Here is a 20322-nt window from a genome sequence, read left to right as displayed (position 1 = left end):
TTTTGTGGTCATTTGAAAAGATCTGATTTTTTCTTACCACTGAAAACTTTTAAATATTTTGCTTTTGTTCAACATTGCACATGTTTTCCAACCCAGTGTTATATACAGATTTTATAAAATTATCTTCATAAGCATATTTGTATTTTCTTATCCCTGCCTCCAAAAAAGGCACTGATGTGCTACAGGTTTTACAGTATTTTGACAAACTGAAACAAAAGTAGAAATTTTAAGAAAAATTAGCATTAAGTTTTATTTGCATAAAACTTAAGTCTTTCACGGTATTAATTTTTCTTAAAAAGATTTTTCCAGTCTTGTGTATGTGAGGGGGGGGGGAGGGGAATATTTGATATTAAAAAAAAATAATATGTTTGTTATATATACATACATACAAGAAGAGATAAGAGACAGAAACATGTAGATAGCCTAATCATAAAAATTGCATAATTTTATTGTGTGGGTGTAATAGCTAATATTATGAAGGTATCATCTGTATTGCATTATAATGCCATCACAGAAATGTACTTGAAGAGTGGCAAACAGCTGTTCAAACCATTTAATGTTGTTAGTAGATTTTAGAAAAGAAGTTTCTACTAAATATAATGCTCCAGATGATTTAGTTGTAGATAATACAATGGTAATGTGATGAATTCAGTTTGAAGGAACAAACATGTCACACGGTAAGCAGATGTAAACCAATTATTATAAGAAATGAACAACCAATAAGTTCTGTCTAATGTGCTTGAAGACTGTGGTAAGAGAAGAGAATTAGGATTAAGATTTATACCAAGTCTTGATTTCTTTGATATCATGGTGATTTAGTTTGAGAGAAATAGCTTAAAAATTAAATGATAAAGTTCTCAGATACAATGTCAGTATTATATAAAACAAAGAATTCAGTAACAAAAAATTAATTATAATGTATCTGTTCTTAATGGTCAAACCATTAACATTCAACATTAATGTCTGAACGTATATTATTGCTTGTGCATGATTCAGTTGAAAGTGGTATTATTAGAAGGGCTCGAAAGATGTCGCGTCACGTCTCATTTTGATTCTGATGTGAAGGATCTTCTGATGAAAATTTATTAGCAGACATCAGAATTAGAAAGCTGAAATTCACCTGTTCAAAGAACTTAATAGAAACAGAATGATAATGATACAGATTAGACTAAAATGAACAAAGATGTCAAAGGAACACTTGCTTTAAATGATTCCAAAATTAAACAATATAAGCTAAAAATTTAACATCCAGAACAAGAATAAAATAACTGGGTGTAATGATGCTTTAGCACTCAATACAATTACTAACAAAAAAAGAAAATCTTGCATTTAGCATATGAATTTGTGGAACTATGCATTTTGCTTTTGTAGAAATTAACCAAGGAGGCTGATATCTGTGACTTACCCAGATTTATTTACTCAGCATTTATTTATTTATTTATTTTTGTCTTTATAGAGATGAAGATGAATACCTCAGGGATGCACATAAAGAGTACAATTAATGGTCAAGGTGATACTTTTGATGAAAGTGACTCAATCATAACACCAACATGCTTGGTTGTGAATGGATAAGGACTAGATAACCTGCTTCAGAGATGTATTTCTTTTCATGCAACTTCATTTCTTCAATAAAAAAAAGTGTCACTGGGCAATGCAATAATCTGCCTCCTAAACTGTTCTTGTTTTATATTTTACTTTTGTTGGGTAGTGTACATTTGTTTTGTATAATTGAAATAACTGTCACTGATATCTGTATCTATTGATCATGCCTAAACATATACAGTTATATGAACAGAGATGTTGCACAGATCAAAAAAGGAGGGTGAGGGGAGTAACAAAAATACTACTATAACTATTATTATATGGTCATCTCTGCGGAAGACTAATCGCAGGAGAGAAAGGGATCCACACTAACCATTATGCAACTCCATCAATCTATTCCATTCAATCACTACTCTTCAAGCAAAAAATCTAATACTTGTGCCCTAGCCATACTCTTACATAATTGCTAAGGGTTACTACCTTGTTTTCTCCCTTTTTGTCATGCACTGAAAAATTTCTTCTACATCAATTCTATTAAATCCCTTTAGTATCTCATATGCATTTGTCATATGCCCTCTTTTCTGCCTTAACTGAACTTTGTAACCCACACACTATCAATGTATCTTCATAGGAAGTACTTCACATGCTCCTTATCTTATCAGTATGATCTTCAAAATTCAGGTGATTTTATCCACTTTTGCAATGTTCCCTCTGAAATTCAACTCTCTATCTAGTATCACCCCCCAAATACTTAGGCTCCTAGATTTCCTGCAGTCCAGTGCAATTCATGGCTTGTAATCCTTTCATCCCAAAATGTATAACTACACACTTTTTTTCACACTATTTAAATCATCCTGTAGGCTCTCCACATTATTATTTATTAACTTTTGTCCTACCCTTACTATAGTACTTTCATGGTCAGTACTCTACTGAATTAGCCACCATCATTTTTCCACTTTCTCCCAAAACTGTAAGAATAAGAGCAGCTGTTGGTCAACATCCATTTACGATTCATCTCCAAATTTAGTGAACTTCTCTAATTAGTTTCATAATTAATCATTTCATCTGCAATGTAAAAAACTGCCTTTGCCTAAAATTGTGGTAATTTTGTTGGTTTTTTCCCTTAGAACTCAACAAACCAGATGAACAGAGAGAGAGAGAGAGAGAGAGAGAATACTTAATATACCAGTCTTAGCTAAAAAGTAATCAGGCAATTATATTAAGTATAACTATCACATCACAATCTCTTCAGTTCTAAATAATGCAGCAGGAAATTTGGTCAGTTTAAAAATCAACTGTGAGCTAATTGCTTATACAGGAATTCATGATCATGCAGTTTACACAATATATTGGCTATTACTTGCAGTAGCTTTTTTCTTTCTTTTTTTTTTTTTAACTATCTATGCTAAGATTTTCCCAAGCAGCTTTGGCCTATGTATCTTGTTGAGGACATGCTGTACAAAGAAACAGAAATGAGACAAAAAAATCCATGTACAACAGAAATGAGGCACAAAAGTTCTTTATTCTCATTTTAAGAGTACTGTTCCTTACATTTTTAATAACCTACGATATACTAACATTATTTGTAATTAATTTAGAAATTTAAGTAACCGCTGACCAAAAAAGTATGAAAGCATTTAAATTAATAAGTGTAAAGTAACTCATTAAAACTTCTAGTTGAATCTTTACATGAAGATGGAGCTTTAACTTTAATTTAATTACATTTAATGGCAAACATCTGGGTTCATCCACATAAATTTTATGTGGATGCTGATGAGCTGGATGACTGAAAATTTGTTTTCTATTATAATTATATTGCATAAGATGAAATTTAAGTATGGTTTTATTCTACTAAAAGTGTTATGATGCAGATTAATAGTATCAACATTTCTCAATATTATAATTTTAACATGAAAAGCAATAAAATTGAAATGTATATGTTATTGGATATTAGATAGTGTTACCAGTAAGAAGGCGACTAGCAAAATTAATAAAATAAAAATTTATTTCCCAATTCATAAAAATTTCCCATGTACAACAGAAAAATGCATTTGAACCATTTGTTTTATATATACTTACAAAACTAGTTTCAGGATAAATTTGATGTGAAAAATGCGATTGTTTTTTTTAATTAAAGAAGTTATTTTCTGGAATTGTAAAAAGTTAACATTGTAAAATAAACATTTAAAATGAAGTGTATGAAATTTAGATAACTACAATCATCTCTTGTACTATAGCAAACGTTATAACAAGCTCATTTACAAGCTATCCACTACAACAACCTATTCCTGAGGTTCCTACAAGTTTGTCATAGTGAGAATCAACTGTATGAAGATTATTTAAGAACATTGGTTTTTAATTTATAGTTGCAAATGTTTCATACTACACAACTTCAAATACTAGTATTATTTTGTTACAAGATACTGTCTGATTTCATATTTTTGTTGTTAAAATGATTTACTGTAAATTACTGATATCACTATAAGATAAGCAAACGAATGATGTGTAAAAAATAAGTTAAGTAACAGAATGTGTCAAAGAATTAGAAGGATGGGGGAAAGCTTGTTAAATTTACAGCAATAAATTATTTACTTTATTTGGTACTACTAAGAAATTAATAATTTTTCAATGTAATTATGTATGTAAACTTTTTTTAGATATACATCAGAGAATGTCAAAACACATATTACTATCTTTTTTGTCCATCTGTTGCATGCAAGAGCAGAAGAAACTACTATGGCAATAAATTTTGGAACAATTTGGCATTTAAGATATTTGGTTTAAACCAGAGTTCAGAAGATGAAACAGATCTTTTTTCTTTTCTTTTTTTTTTTTTTTTTTATGAAATTTGATTTCTGTGCATGTTTCAGAAGGTCTTGGAAGAAACAGAAAATGTTGGCATAAATCTGAAATGTAAACATACATAAGATTCTGAGCTTAAGAGAAATGCTTGTTGATTATGAATACAAGAGATTTCTCACAATGAATATGTAAAATTGGCATTTTTTTTTTTAAACAAATGTGGTGGTCTCAAGCCCAAAAGTCATAAAATTTCACTTCATGTAAATTGTAAGAAAGATTACATTGCTTGCTTCATTTCACAGTACAAAAAAAAAAATTGATCTGTATCTATTCATCATCTTAAATGAATGAAGAAATGTGGGAATTTTTGAAATTATCCTTTTTCAAACTTTAAATGAAATCATCACACCATTAATTAATTAGTTTCAAGTAATACCATTAGTGGGAAAGATAAGTGGTAAATAACAAGCCTATCATTTAAACTTGGCAGGTTTTACTTTGTAACAGCTGCCATAAATCCAATAACTCTCTTTCACGCACATACATACATATATATATATATATATACATACACATAAAATGATGATGGTGAATAATACTCATATTGTTACCAAGTGCCAGCTCACGTTGTACAGGAAATTCTTATAAGGTTTATGAAACCAAAGTAAAAAATTTGTTAAAGCATTTACATGTATAAAAATTGTTTGCATTTTATGTTTACATGTGGTTATAATATTAAGATGTTTATCTAGATGAAAAAAAAAAAAAAATTGTCCTGAAAAATAAAGCTTACCAAATATCAATTGTAGTTCTTTATTATTACTTGACAGGAATGACATTAAATCTTTCCTTCAAAGCACAAAATTGCCCTGGTTACTTAGTTGTCTAAATAATAATTAATCAAACACCTTAATGTATTGCTTTTTTAATTTGCAGCATATTTTGCAAAAATTATCTAAGTTGTTTTCATGATCCAAGTAATTATACTTTTGTATACCACTAGTGGATGCTGACATCTGATTTTTTTTTTTTAATATCTGACCCACACATGAAAGGTCAAAAGACCTATAGCACATCAATGCAGCATACAGATAAAAAGATCACTGTGCCTGCTAGGGGGTTAAACTCACATCTTTTGGTGTCAGGCAGATTGCTACAACATACATTGGATGGTAAACATTATGATATATTCCAAATGTACATCATTCTGGTACACTTGGCTCTGAAAAAAAAAAAAAAATTATAACTCAAGTATCTGAATTGATACAAATACTACTTGGGATATCAAGTCTTAAGAACTATTAAGACTATTTTATAAGGATTTTCTCAATTCAATTCATTTTATAAAATGAATTTTTCCAGCAATGCAGACATGCTATTATTATGATAATTTTTCAAATAACTGCAGTTTCGAGAGAAATTCCTTTCAAGGTGAAAGGAATTCAGGGTGAAAGAAATTCCTTTCACCCTGAGATTGGGGTGCTAAAGGAACAAAGCTAGTTAACTGGGAGGAGACCTCCAAGTAGCCTTTTGGAGAATTCAAAGAAATGACCAGGGCTTTTAACCTAATGTCCAATCCTCACCTTCTCATGCCGTCCCTACATACAAGTAGACCAGTTGTGAAGAATTGCTGTTCATATGTCAGAAGAAGATTAGGAATGGCTAAAACAAGACTTGTCTAAAATGTAGAATGATGGATCTATATCCACAGGAACAAAGTTGATGATTGTGAATGCAGCTATTTTTCCAACAGAGACATGGCTATGACGCTTGGAACCTAAAGAAGTCTGATAAGAAAAGAAAAGGATTGCTGCTTTTGAAATGTGGTGTTACAGAAGGTGTTGAGGATATAATATACTGAAAGGTAGATAATTGGATGGGTGCTAGAAAGGATTGGTAGGACTTCGAGGCTCCTTAAGGATACTGACAGAAGAAAGTTGAAATGCTTTGAACACATTGAAAGCATAGGACTTCTCAAAACAGTAATAGAAGGTAAAGCTCCTGGAAAAAGAGGAAGGGGTACACAGTCAATGAGATGGATGGATGGATGGTATGTATGGAATGACTGATCTTCAGAGAGTTGAAGCCTCCAGAAAGCATACAACAGGACCACATGGAGAGGACTGGTGTGTGGCACATCACTGAGCAACTGAGTAAGCATACAGCATCTGTTGATGTCCAATGAACAGATAGACAAAATCTCTAGAGCCAGCTAAACAGATTTAGGACTGGATAAGACCACTGGTAAAGGTCTTACTACATCTGTGAGGGATCACAGTTATCTTTGTGTGGTGCTGTGAAGATTATGCATCACTGAAACTTGCACTTACTCCCAAATAGTGCTACTGATTGGTTAACTATAAATCTATTCATAGTTTTGCTCATTAATTTCTTGTATTTTTATTCATGCAATAAATAAATAAGGAGATTTTAAAATTTAAAAGTGGTTACTTGTTGGATACTATTGTCTTAACTGATGGGAACATATAGCTCTCTGATACAGGAGCAGCAACAAAATATCACTAGTTATTAAAAATATTAGTAATGTAGCCTCTTCTCAATTGCAGCCAATCTCCTGCTTCAGTATTTGCACACTTTCTTATATATTAAATTGTTGCTTATGAGATTAAATGATTATTTTGAAAAATTATTTCTCAGTTTTTGGAAGTATTATACTTAATGACTCAATTTGTTGTTATTAAAAGAATGTCAATGTTTTTATCAATTCAGTACAACATTTCAGTTTATTTTTGAATAAAATTTTGATTTCAATCAAAATCTAAAGCACTTTCTGGTGACATGTTAATAATCAAAAGTGAAGGATATTCAATTTTTTGTAAGATGCAGTGCCACTGCAGTTCATGTCCAACAATATTTATATGTGAAAATCATACATGAGAATTAAAATGATTCTCTTCCTTCCTCTAATTTTTGTGCAGTTGATGCCTAAAATCTATTTTTCTTAATTTTAAGGTTACACGGTGATCAGCATTCATATTTATAAATTTAGGGACACCAAAACACATGTGCTGAACAGATTATTTTATTAATTACTAATAAAATAAAACTTGACGTATTGACCCCTGTACTGAGGTCATCATCAGAAGGATACAAGTGTATAAGGAACCAAGCTACATGCTCTAGCCCTTTATACCGGTAAACTAAATCTACGTAGTTAATTGATCCTTTTTCCTAGCCTGACCTCTAGTGATAAAAAAATATAACTACAATAAACTGCTAAATATCTTCTTGTAGTGGGATTTTTCTACAGCTAGTTTAGGTTGTTATACAGGTTGTAGATGGCTCCTCCACATTCTTGAAATGGTTAGGCCATCATTTTTGTTGAGATTTGGGTTGTGTTTGAGCATTTCACACGACTCTTTAAATTTTCTCTCAAACCTACACTGTACCAAAACCTGGTTTGAGAGAAAATTTAAAGTCGTGAAATGCTCAAACACAACCCAAATTTCAACAAAAAAGATGGCCTAACCATTTCAAGAATGTGGAGGACCTATCTACAACCTGTATAACAACCTAAACTAGCCATAGAAAAATCCCACTACAAGAAGATAACCTGGTGAAGTGTTTGTAACATTCAATAGCAAGTGAAAGAAATCATATTAATACATGTGGACTTTAGCAGTTTATTGTAGTTGTATTTATATTTTCATATTTTTTTTAATTTAATTAATTTTTTAATTTCATTTATTTATTTAAAAAATTTTTTTTTATCACTAGAGGTCAGGCTAGGAAAAGGATTAATTAACTACATAGATTTAGTTTACCAGTATACAGGGCTAGAGCATGTAGCTTGGTTCCTTATACACTTGTTTCCTTTCGATGGTGACCTCGATATAGGGGTCGAAACGTCAAGTTTTATTTTATTAGTAATTAATAAAATAATCTGTTCAACACGTGTTTTTGTGTCCCTAAATTTATAAATATGAGTATTTTTCTTAAGTTTCAATTAACTTAAAATAATTTCTGAAAAATTATTACAGTTTACAATGCATATATAAAAACTATTAAAATAAATAAAATTTTTCGGGTAGAAATTATTGAAAAAATACCATACCAATAGCCGAGATGGTAAAAAAAGGAAGAAAATTATAAATGCACTCACAGATTTAAATCCATACCTCATAACTTTTGATGGACCTGCAACATGTAAGATGCTTTTGGAATTTCTCTTTCCTTCTAAGCTGGCAGCCTCTCAAAATGATTTTGGCTACTGAATTATTTCTAAGTTATTCTGCACAAATTTCTATATTAACAACTTATATCTCCAAACAAAGATTATTTCCTTAACTGTGTCCAGTTCTCACTCACCAACCATAGTCTTTTAGCCACTTCATCATCTTTAGCTAATTCTGAAGGTTCTGTTTCCTGGCAGTTGCTACAAGAAAACAAAAGCCAGATATCTTAGAAGAAAAAAAATATATATATAAAATAATAATAATAATAAAGATTTATATAAATGATTTTTTCTTTTTTTTTTCAAAAAGGCAATTTATTCTCTTTGCTTTTAATTCAGAAAATTTAAATATGATTTTAATTTGCTATCTTTATAGCATAGATTAAAGTCTTGGATTCTTTCTCTTTTATAATTAAACTATCTGAGCCCTCCTGCTTCACGAGGTGAATTTATACTGCCAGTGGCTCACTTCAGGGTATTTACTCGAGTATTTGGTGCTTTCATCATGGTGTACAATAGTGAGTGTTAACACTTTATGATGATGAAACATTAGAAGCTTCATCATCCTCGACAAAAATAATCAAATTCTCAGGACTGCTAACTCGAGTATAACTGCCCATGTCTGAAACATTCACCTTTTAAATCTAAACCTGCATATCTATGGGTCTGTCCTTGGAATTTATTAATCATCATTGCAATAAGAGTTTGGAAATCATAACCGTTTGAATGTAAATGAATAGTCTGAAGGAATGAGGGTTATCTGGGGAATGAAGACAATTTCTCCAATAACAGGACCTGTAAATATCACAGCTTCTATCATATTTGGTTTCAACGATTTTACTTGAAGCCTAGTTCCATTGCAAAGATTTGGGGAGGGGGCAGATTTTTTGGAGCAACATAATAGAAACACCTATTTTCAATTTAATTTCATGACCAGGCAATCCAGGTGGATTAAGCAAATTTAAAAATTCCATGGGAAAATGAACTGAATCATCAACATCCACAGGAGTATCTACTGATTTGTAAACATTAACAGATCCATTAACCCTATTAAGAGCCAACTTGTTCATTACTGACACAGCATCATTTCGAGGTGCGAGGATACCCTGAACCAAGAAGGTGACTTTTCTGTTATGTTTTCAATAGATAGGTAGTGTTAAATTCTTTATATTTATTATTTATATATTTTAGTAGCTATTGTGAATTGTTAGATAGCCTAACCTTACTTATTGTACTTGTTAAGTGATTATACTTAATACGTATTCTCGAGCTTGTTTCTACCGTGCTACCTGTATCAATTCCAATTAACTTCTAATTACTTTGTGGCAACTACTATAATTGTTCGCGTGTGCAAAACTCGATAGACAAAGAAATTTGCTTCAGGCTAGAGCCAAAATTCTTTGTTACAATTCTGGAATTAACTCCGTATCAGAATTTGGAAAAATTTATTTGTTGAAGCTGCGCCATCTAAATTCTTAGACAAGAGAAGCTTCTTTGCCAGGGAGTTGATTCTCAGAATGACACACTTATCGACAATCAAGCAATTAATACTTCCAATTCCAAAATCTTATATGTCTAAATTTTTTCCCTTATTCTGGTCTTAGCAATCCTCGACTAATGATTCTATTTTAATGAGTGGTGCATTGTGATTTCAGAACAGGAAATTTTGTTAGGTAAGAAAAAAGATTTATTCATCATACTAATACAATACACAATTACTAAAGGTTACTTAATTAAGCTAAATCTCCCCTACAAGTTCATCATCATCATCAAATTCCTGACATGTACCTCAAGGGGTGTACAGGATATCATAGTACTACATGAAAAATTTACATCATTACTAACTTCCTATCTACAATTTTCCTCCAAATAAGTCTGTTACTTGTCAAGACTCCAACATTATCAGATCTTATATTTGTATCGTCTAAGGCACTTTGTACTTCAATCCACCTATAACTTGGTATTCCTCTGGGTCGTTTTCCTGCCAACCTGGCAGAGAAACACTTGTTTTGCAAATCTTTCCTCGCCCATTCTGTTTAAGTGACCATATCACCAGAGATTAGCTCTGCTAACACATTCCTGGATGCTGACAATGTCAAGTTATTTCCTAATATCCTCGTTTTTAATATGATATTGCCATTGATGCCATCTGTTCACACCCCTAATCTTTCTCAGGACTCTCATATCTGTGGTCTCTAGTCTTTGGTCAAGTGTTTTACTTCTGACCCAGCTCTCAGATCCATAAGTTAAAACTGGTTTGAACACTGTCCTTTATAGCTAATTTAGTGTTCTGACTAATTTCTCTCTTATTCCATATGAATTTATTCAATTGACTTCCTACCATACCAGCTTTGTTTATTCTGTTGTCTATTTCCATATTTAATTTACCATCTTCACTAAAATCGTGCCTAAGTAGCTGAAATGTTTTACCTGTTCCACAGGTTCTCTGTTCACAACACTGTTGACATTTTCATGATTCTACCTATTTTCATTGTCTTTGTCTCCTTCATACCATATCTATTACAATAGTTTTACAATTTAGTCAGGGGAATCTTGCAAACTTGTAGCGGATTTATTTAGAAGGATATCATCATCTGCATAAAGAAAAGAGCTGACATTAACATCTCCAATTCTGAAATCATGTTTAATAACACTTTACTACATAATGTTATCCATATAGATAATGAATAACAGAGGAGATAATGTACATCCTTGTCTCATACCAGACTTAACATTAAACCTTCTTCCTGTACTTCCTTCAATCCTAACTGCTGACTTCTCAAATAAAGACTAAGCATTGCTTGATATAATGCCCCATTGACACCATATAACTGTAGCATATTGAATAGCTTCTCTCTCTCTCTTGGCACCTTGTCATATGCCTTTCCCAGATCGACAAAACTTAAAATACAGATCTTTGTTATATTCCCATGCTTTCTCAACTATTTGTCGTAAAGTGAAGATCTAATCCTGACAGCCACTATTTGGCCTGAATCCAGCTTGTTCTTCACCAAGCTTTTCTTCCACAATCCTTCTCAGCTGTTTCTCAAGTATACTTGCATAAACCTTGCCAGAAACACTCAGTAAGGAAATCTTCTTCTTCTGCAGCTTCTCCCACTTAAGTGGGGTCACTGTTTGTAATGAGTCTCCTCCACACCTTCCTGTCTTGGGCTGTCACCACATCCAAGTTCTTCATCTTCAAGTCCTCTTCTACCAGCTCCCTCCATCTCTTCTTTGGCCGCCCACGTTTCAGCCTTCCTTGCACATCCATCTGCATGACCCTTCTTCCCACATATTCGTCCTCCCTCCTCATCACATGACCAAACCATCTCAACCTTGCCTCCTGTATTTTCACTCCTAAGTTCATAACTTTCACTGTTCCCCTGACATAAGTCATTTCTCAGACGATCCTTGCTGGTCACACCGCACATCCACCTAAGCATTCTCATCTCTGCTACTTCCATCCTGCTGATATTATTTTTCCTCAGGGCCACAGTTTCTATAGCATATGTCATAGCTGGCCTCACTACTGTCCTATAAATTTTGCCTTTCAGATTGATCGGCACCCTCTTATCGCATAACACTCCAGCCATCTCCCTCCAGTTCCTCCAACCATGTTGTATCCTGCATCCTACTTCCTTCTCAGCTCCTCCATCTTCTTCCACTGTTGAATCTAAGTATCTAAAGTCTCTCACCTTTCTGATGACATTTCCTTCCAGCTCGAGATCTGTCTCCTGGCCGCCACCCACTGCGCAACACATATACTCTGTCTTACTTCTGCTCAGTCTCATACCTCTCTCTTCCAGAACTTTTCTCCATCTTTCCAGTTTAGTTCCCGCTTCTTCTCTTGAATCTACACACAACAAGATGTCATCTGCATACAACATTGTCCAAGGTGCATCTTCTCTCACCTCCTCTGTTACCACCTCCATCACAATATGAAACAGAAACGGACTTAATGCTGACCCTTGATGCAAGCCAACTGTTACTTGAAAACTTTCTGTCTGTCCCAAACAGGTCCGAACACTTGTCTTCACATTTCTGTACATTTCCCACACCAACCTGATATATTTCTCCGGCACCTTCTTCTCCCTCAGACTTCTTGCCTTGGCACTCTATCGTATGCTTTCTCCAGATCAATAAATACCAGATGTAGCTCCCTTTGTTTCTCTCGATATTTTTCCATCATCTGTCATAACCCAAAGATAGCATCTGTTGTTGATCTACCAGGCATGAAGCCAAATTGTTCCTTTGCAATCTCCACCTCCTTCCTCAATCTACCATCAAGAACCCTTTCTAGGATTTTCATTGTGTGGGACATCAACTTTATTCCTCTGTAATTTTTACAGTCTTGTTCATCCCCTTTACCCTTGTAGATGGGGACAAGAGTACTCTCCCTCCACAGCAGGTCAATTCCCTCTTCCCCCAGTGCCTTCCATGCCTCCACTGGAATTCTGTCGGGGCACACCGATTTTCCATTCCTCAGTCTCTTCATGGCCTCCGTCACTTCCACTCTACTGATGTTCTGCACCATCCCCTCAGAAGGCTGCCCATCTCCTCTGAGAGTCCTTGCGTTTTCCTCATTCAAAAGTCCCTCTAAGTATAGTTTCCATCTGTTTCTTATATCCACATCCCTCCATAATACTCTTCCTTCAGCATCTTTGATCTGCCTCACATGTAAGATGTCCTTTGCTGCTTTATTTCTACATTTCGCTAGTTGGTAAATTTTTCTCTGTCCTTCCTTTGTTTCTAATTGATCATACAGGTCTTGATATGCCATGGCCTTCGCCTGTGCCACAACTCTCTTGGCTTCTTGCTTTCTCTCCTTGTACACCTCTCTGTCCTCTTCCATTCTTGACTCATCCCACTTCTGCTTTGCCTTTCTCTTAGCTGTCACTGCCACTTGTACATCATTATTCCACCACCAACCCTCCTTCTGCTCTCTAATCTTTCCAGATGTCTCACCAAGCACCTCGATTGCACAGCTCAGGATTACTTTTGAATTATGTTTCCACCAATCCTGTACACTTTCCAGTCCATCTGAAATCCTCTCTAACACCCTCTCCCTAAAACGATTCCTCACACTCTCCTCTTTTAAGCGAAACCACTTAATTGTCTTCATTCCACGGCATCCAGAAGTTCTTATCTTCGATCTTATTTTAAAGTCTGCGCACAGCAGTCGGTGTTGTTGTGCTACTTGATCTGTTGGAATTACTTTACAATTTGTCAAAACCTTAAGATGTTTTCTTCTAGTTAAAATGTAGTCAATTTGTGAGCTGTTGTTACCACTCCTAAATGTTATCAAATGTTCTTCCCTCTTGTAGAAAAACGAGTTCACAATTGCCAGATCAAACTCTATTCTGTCTTCCTATGTGTCCGTTCAAGTCTCCTCCAACAATCACCATATCATTTTCTTCCAATTCCCTCATTTCTTCATCTAACACGTTCCAGAACTCATCTTTTTCCTCTGCTGTACAACCAACTTGCCGGGCATATACACATAATACGACCACCCGCTCTTCTCCAAGACCCAATTTCATTCGCATGATCCTGTCATTCCTTCTACCTACGTCCAGTACTTCACCCTTCATTCTGCCACACACCACAATTCCTACACCATTTCTTCCCTTGTTATTCACTCCAGAGTAGAACAATTTATATCCATCTCCCAGTTCCTTTGCCTTTCCCCCCTTCCACCTTGTCTCATGCACACATAAAATGTCCAACTTCCTCTTCCTCATCGTGTCTGCCAGCTCTCTTCCCCTTCCAGTCATGCTTCCAACATTCAGTGTTCCCACTCGCAACATCCTGTCCACCTGCTGGGCTCGCTTCTTTAACCGCACCTGCCCTTGATGCGGTAGCCCTTGTCCATTTCTCGCAGCTGTAGGGCTATGTGGCTGCGCATCGCTTAAGGGGTAATGCCCTAGCCCTTATATCATTTTCACTTCGACTCATAATCATAGTTTGAGCTGACATTGAAGTTTTCCGACCGGATGCCCTTCCTGACATCAACCCTCACATTTATCCGGGCTTGGGACCAGCACCTATTGAGGCTAGCTTGCCTCCTTCGGCGGCTGCATAAGACGAAATGACTTAGCAAGATAGGAAAGACTCACCCCTAGCCCTCGAATACTCTAATAGCATCAGGGTGAAGGAACAAGGAGAGGAGAAAGAAGCAAAGAAAGAAGGGGAGGGACCAGTCTACAGATTAATATAACAGATATATATTACATGAAGTAAGGCATGGTCCAGCATCAGGTACCTCTGGTTTGCCATGCCCGTACTCACTAAAGTGAGCCCTTGAGATAACACTCAGTACGGAAATACTTCTGTAATTCTCACATTCAGTTTTATTTCCCTTTTTATATCTGGGTACTATGAGAGCTCTACTCCAATCATCGGGAATTCGTCCCTCTGTCCAGGCCTTTTGAACTATGTAGTGCAAATACTGTAAGACTTTTATACCATCATACTTGAGCATTTCTGATCGAATATCATCTACTCCTGAGCTTTTTCTACTTCAAGTATGGATATGTATTCCTGACTGTATGCCTGTTGAGTGTTTTTTACCACTGTGCTATCACTGCTTGTTTCATTTAGCAATTTTTCGAAGTAATTACTCCATACTTCAAGGATACTTTTATTTCTCCATACTTTTTCTCCCGTTTTCATGTCACCTTTATCATCTCTAACTCCTTTTACAGCACTCTTTCCTCCATTTCTAAGCTTCTTCAACAACCTCCAGAATATCTTACCACCTTCTTGATATTTATTTTCTATGTTCTTGCCAAAGTCCTCCCATGACTTTTGTTTAGCTAGTTTTACACAGTGTTTTGCTTTCTACATTTGTCTCTGTATTCTCTAAGAGCAAAAGCTGACTTATTTGCCAGGAACTTTTGATATGCTTTCTTCTTTTCCTTCATTGCCTCTTTAACTTCCTGTGTCCACCATGGAGTTCTGATTTTTCTATCCTTGCAGACAACCTCACCACATGCATCTCTGGCTGAATCAATCAGGGTTTTCTTCAAGGCTTGCCACCGAATCTCCAAGGTTTGGTTCCTGTTCTCAAACTCTTTCATTTTTTCTTCAATAATCTTTGTGTATTTTAGTCTACAGTTCACATCTGAGAGCAGAGCTGCTCAACTTTTATTTGCTTTAAAACTTTCTTACATGTTATTCTTTTCAATATGAAATTCAATTTTATCATGCTCAAGACTAAATAGTGATCACTTCCAATTTCAAATCCTTTGTACATTCTGGTGTCCTGCACTAGGGAGAAAACATCACTATCAACAATAACATAGTCAATGAGACTTGTCTTATTCCTTGCCTCTTCTCTCCATGTGAATTTGTGCACATTTTTATGTTGTTAATATGGTGTTAATAATAACCAGTCCTGAGCAGAAATCCAACAGGTATTTGCCATTATTATTAGCTTTGCTCTTTTCTCCAAATTTTCCCAAAATATTTTTGTATGTTTGACAATCATTTCCTACTCTGTTATTTAGATCCCCAATAAGGACCAACTTTTCCTTTTTCATTGTGTCAGTTGCTTTCTCTAAAGCATCAAAAAATTCCTCCACTTCTACCTTAGTAGAACCATAGGCACAAATAAGTCTCATTGTCTCAATCCCCATTCTGATATTTGCTCACATCACTCTACTTGAGACCACCTGCCATTCAAGAAGATTAGCTTCGTATTTTGTGTTGAATACTATGGCTACTCCTTCGTTTCCTTGATTGTTATTGCCTGAATATTGTATTTATTGCTCAGAAAGATCTCACCAGTTTTTGTCTTTTTTGTTTCAGTCACCCCTATTATGTCGATCTGGTACTTATCTAATTCCTCAGCTAGCTCCATTTCTTTGCCATTCAGGCTTCTTATGTTGATAGTACCGATCTTTAACTCTGGTGATGTTGAGTTGGGGTGTGCTTTCAGATTTGTTCCACAAGTTAAGTGAGTTAAACAGACAAAATCTTAACATTCCTAATCTTTCTCAACATTAGACAATATGTGCAACTAGTATAAATCACTGACTCATTCCTACAACATCTGACAATCCTATACAAGAATTTACCCTATTTAATTTCAAGATATACTAGGCTATGACACGCATTAGTGCATTAACTCTACACTATCTCATTTACAGACATGACACAATTTACAGGCTGGCTAGATTCTCAAGTCCTGTTTCAATTCATATAAATCCAATCACTAAGCATATCTGCACATTATTGCTTTCTAACTCTTTCTAGTATACAAAGGAATTAAAAAGTTCCTACATTACCGAGTAACTGGATCTCTCTGGTCTTCTCTCTCAATCTTTCATTAAATTCACATGGCTTGTTACCTTCTACGGTTTGCTGTCTTCAGATCATGAATTGCCTTCTCTGATGTGGGCGAAGCTGCTCTGCCAGGATTGGTCCATGTGGTCCTGCATGTTGTTTCGGTCTGTGCTGACTTTTCTGCCGTGCCGATGATTACGCTCACACTGGATCGCTAACTGGCCACATAGCTGCCACTGAATATCATTCTTCTCGACCACGCTCACATACTCCTCCTCCAAGAAACTGGAACAGGAATCCAAAGGAGAAAAAAGCAAAAGGCCACACGAGTTCGCGTCGCGAAGCTCTATATATCCTTCCTGAGCTGCTCTCCCTACTATGTCACCTTTTCCACCCAGCACCTAAAATTCTTGCACTTGGTACCATTCTCTCCTCGCAGAGTTCTCCACGGGGAGTTCCCATGCGCAACTTAGTCTTCGAGTACGTGACTGGCTTGGGTTATGTTTATAAGTTGATTATCTCATTGTTTATGTCGATCTAACTTTCTCATGCTAACATATTTTTCACTAAATTTCAACCCTTGTTGGGTTTACAAGGACACAAAGTATAACACATAGGAGAATTTACAATTAAAAGACTACAGTGGTATCTCGCTAATCCGAACCTCTTTAGTCCAAATCCTCCAGTAATCCGAACTGTGGTTTGAAAGAAAAAAAGTTATGTATTATTATTTTGTGTGCTATCATTTTATTTAATAATTATTAAATTAACTATTATTTTTTATTTTATTATTATTACAGTACAGTATTTTTTTCATACTGTGGATTGTACGGTTATACTAGAGAATATAGTACGTACTGTATTGTCGGCATGAATCACCGCTGTCGTTAAAAACTGTGGCCTTCTAGAATTTATCAAGATAACTATGGTGATGCACAAAAAGAGGAAATTCAAAACGTGCATAATTTGGTTAAAAATATAAATTCTGATGTTGAAATTTCACAAACAGATGTTACGGAATAGATCACAGGTAGAACCGAAAGTGAATTCGATTTCAAATCAGATGCTACAGAATGAATTAGAAGACGATGATGACGATAAAGAACTCGAAGAAAAAAAAAAGTAAAACATGAAGAGGCAAGTTGACAGTTTTAACGAGTGCAAGAATGAGCTAAGCAGAATGATACGCCATTCCACAATATTTTATTGCTAATAAAAATACTTTTTTGTGTGTTATTTGGTGAAACTTTTTTTTGTGTGTGTTGCGTACAAGAAAGTGATTTTTTTTTTTTTTTACGCAAATTAAGTTATGTACTGAACTACGCAATTTTATTAAATTAGAATACTCAACAATACAGATATATACAAACTAAATTTTTTACTAAAATCAACTTGTGTACTGTATTATTTTTTAAGTTTTACATTACAGTACAGTAGCTTTTTTCTATCAGTTACTTCATTTATTTACAGAATTGTACCATTAGAATCTTATTATTTTTGTCTTAAACGCTAGTTATTGCGGTCTCTCGGGGGGAAATTCGCTAATCCGAACGAGCGCGGTTTTTATTAGTTCGGATTAGCGAGATACCACTGTATTTCGTTTTATCACTAACAATTTCACTTATACCTATATACAAGCATTCTTTGGGAAATTTTGTTACCTGTTAAATCTGAATGAAATATTTTTACAATAAATTAAAGGGGGGAAATTCGCTAATCCGAACGAGCGCGGTTTTTATTAGTTCAGATTAGCGAGATACCACTGTATTTCGTTTTTTCATTAACAATTTCACTTATACATATATACAAGTATTCTTCTGGAAATTTTGTTACCTGTTAAATCTGAATGAAATATTTTTACAATAAATTAAACCTTTCAAACAGTAGACACTGCAAAATAGTTCGTGTGCAGTTTGGACAATTTTCCCAATATTTAGGTGTATTAATATAATTTTTCTGTCTCTTTGCTGTACTTCATCATTGCCAATTTTTAACAATTTTGAAGAGAAGGAATATGCATTAGAGTCTCCATGTAGGTGAACATGCATATTCGTTTTGAGAAAACTTCTCTGAAAAGGCTCTGAATTTTGTAGTGTAGCCAGTGCCAAACTTTTATACCTCTATACTTAAGCATTTGTGATCAAATAACATCTACTCCAGCTGCCTTTCGACATTTCAAGTTTTTCATGGCTTTTTCTACCTCAAGTAAGACATGTACTCCTCTTGAAAATTTTCTCAGTCTTTCAAAGTAATTACTTCAGATAACTAGGACATCCTTATCAGTTTTCATGGCACCTTTATTATCTTTGATTCCTTTTTTTTTTTAAGCTTCTTTATTTATAAGCAAAGCCACCAGAACATTTTGCCACCTTCCTGATATTTATTTTATATATTCTTACCAAAGTCTTCCCATGACTTCTGTTTAGCTACTTTTACACATAGCTTAGTTCGCTAACATTTTTCTCTGTATTCTTTTAGGGCATCTGTTGACTTATTTGCTAGGAACTTGCTGAATCCATCAATGTCTTCAAGGTTTGCCACTGACACTCTAAGGTTTGGTTGTTGTTTTCAAACTGCTGTAAATTTTTTTCAATAATGTTTGCATAGTTGAGGTTACAATTTACCTGTAAAAGCTGCTCAACTTTAATTCATTTTAAAATTTTCTTACATACTGTTCTTTTCAACACGATATCCATTTTTATCCTGCTTAGTACTAAGTAATGGTCACTTTCAATTTCGAATCCTCTGTACACTCTTGTATCCTGAACTAGCATTATGATATCACTATCAACAAGGACATAGTTAATGATTCTTGTCTTATTTCTTGTGTCTTCTCTCCATGTGAACTTGTGCACATCTTTATGAAACATGGTGTTAGTAATGGCTAGTCCATGTCCTGAGCAGAAGTCCAGTAAATACTTACCATTATTATTAGCTTTGCCCTTTTCTCCAAATTTTCCCAAAATGTTCCTATATGCCTACTGAGGTTCCTTTCCTACTCTGCTGCTCAGGTCTCCAATAAGGACCACTTTTTCCATTTTATTTGTCAGCTGCCTGTTCTAATGACTCCAAAAATTCCGACACTTCTGCCTGAGAAGAACCTTCTGTGGGACCATAAGCACAAATAAGTTTCATTGTCCATTTCCCCATTTTGCAGTTTGCCCACATAACTCTACTTGAAACTGCCTTCCAATAAAGAAGTTTATCTTCATATTTGATGTTGAATGCTGCTATTGCTACTCCTTCCTTTCCTTGATCATTATTACCTGAAAATAGCATCCTATACTTATTATTTAGTAATATCTCATCTGTTTTTGTTAATGCTAATTATGTAAGTTCGATTTCCTTTCCATTAATACTCCTTATATTGATGGTTTCTATCTTCAGTTCTTCTGATGCTGGGTTTATTCTTCTTCTAGATATTGAGTTGGAGCTTGTTCCAGTAGCTGACTCTTCACTGTTCAGCCTGGTTCCCGAACAAAAACAGCAGGGGCCTT

At 34.7% G+C, this 20322-nt stretch overlaps 2 protein-coding genes across 9 annotated transcripts in view; one reads left to right on the top strand and one right to left on the bottom strand.

Annotated features, from left to right (window-relative positions):
• LOC150095102 (protein max-like) overlaps positions 1–5473 on the top strand; it is a 115356-nt gene extending 109883 nt beyond the window's left edge. Inside the window, exon 6 of one of the 5 annotated variants that reach the window (XM_090411557.1) lies at positions 1457–5473. In XM_090411557.1, the coding sequence (XP_090267683.1) occupies positions 1457–1572 (116 nt within the window). In that variant the 3' untranslated portion in view covers positions 1573–5473. The remainder of the gene's footprint in view (positions 1–1456) is intronic. The other 4 variants (XM_090411559.1, XM_090411556.1, XM_090411555.1 and 1 more) reach the window with 4 other exon arrangements.
• The window catches only part of LOC150095101 (retinol dehydrogenase 13-like), a 161033-nt gene that overhangs the window by 79758 nt on the left and 60953 nt on the right, over positions 1–20322 (bottom strand). The window contains exons 7-8 of one of the 4 annotated variants that reach the window (XM_090411553.1): positions 8674–8740; positions 4313–4448 (exon numbers count right to left, since the gene is read on the bottom strand). In XM_090411553.1, the coding sequence (XP_090267679.1) occupies positions 4335–4448; positions 8674–8740 (181 nt within the window). In that variant the 3' untranslated portion in view covers positions 4313–4334. Of the gene's footprint in view, positions 1–4312; positions 4449–5143; positions 5567–8483; positions 8741–20322 lie in introns of those variants that run through there. The other 3 variants (XR_016550173.1, XM_090411554.1, XR_016550174.1) reach the window with 3 other exon arrangements.

Source organism: Typopeltis vanoorti, chromosome 21, assembly GCF_054136105.1.
Source record: "Typopeltis vanoorti isolate ZY-2024b chromosome 21, IOZ_Tvanoo_1.0, whole genome shotgun sequence".
Taxonomy (NCBI): Eukaryota; Metazoa; Arthropoda; class Arachnida; order Uropygi; family Thelyphonidae; genus Typopeltis; species Typopeltis vanoorti.
The sequence above is the reverse complement of the archived record's forward strand: the minus strand, read 5'-3'. Positions and strand labels throughout refer to the sequence as shown.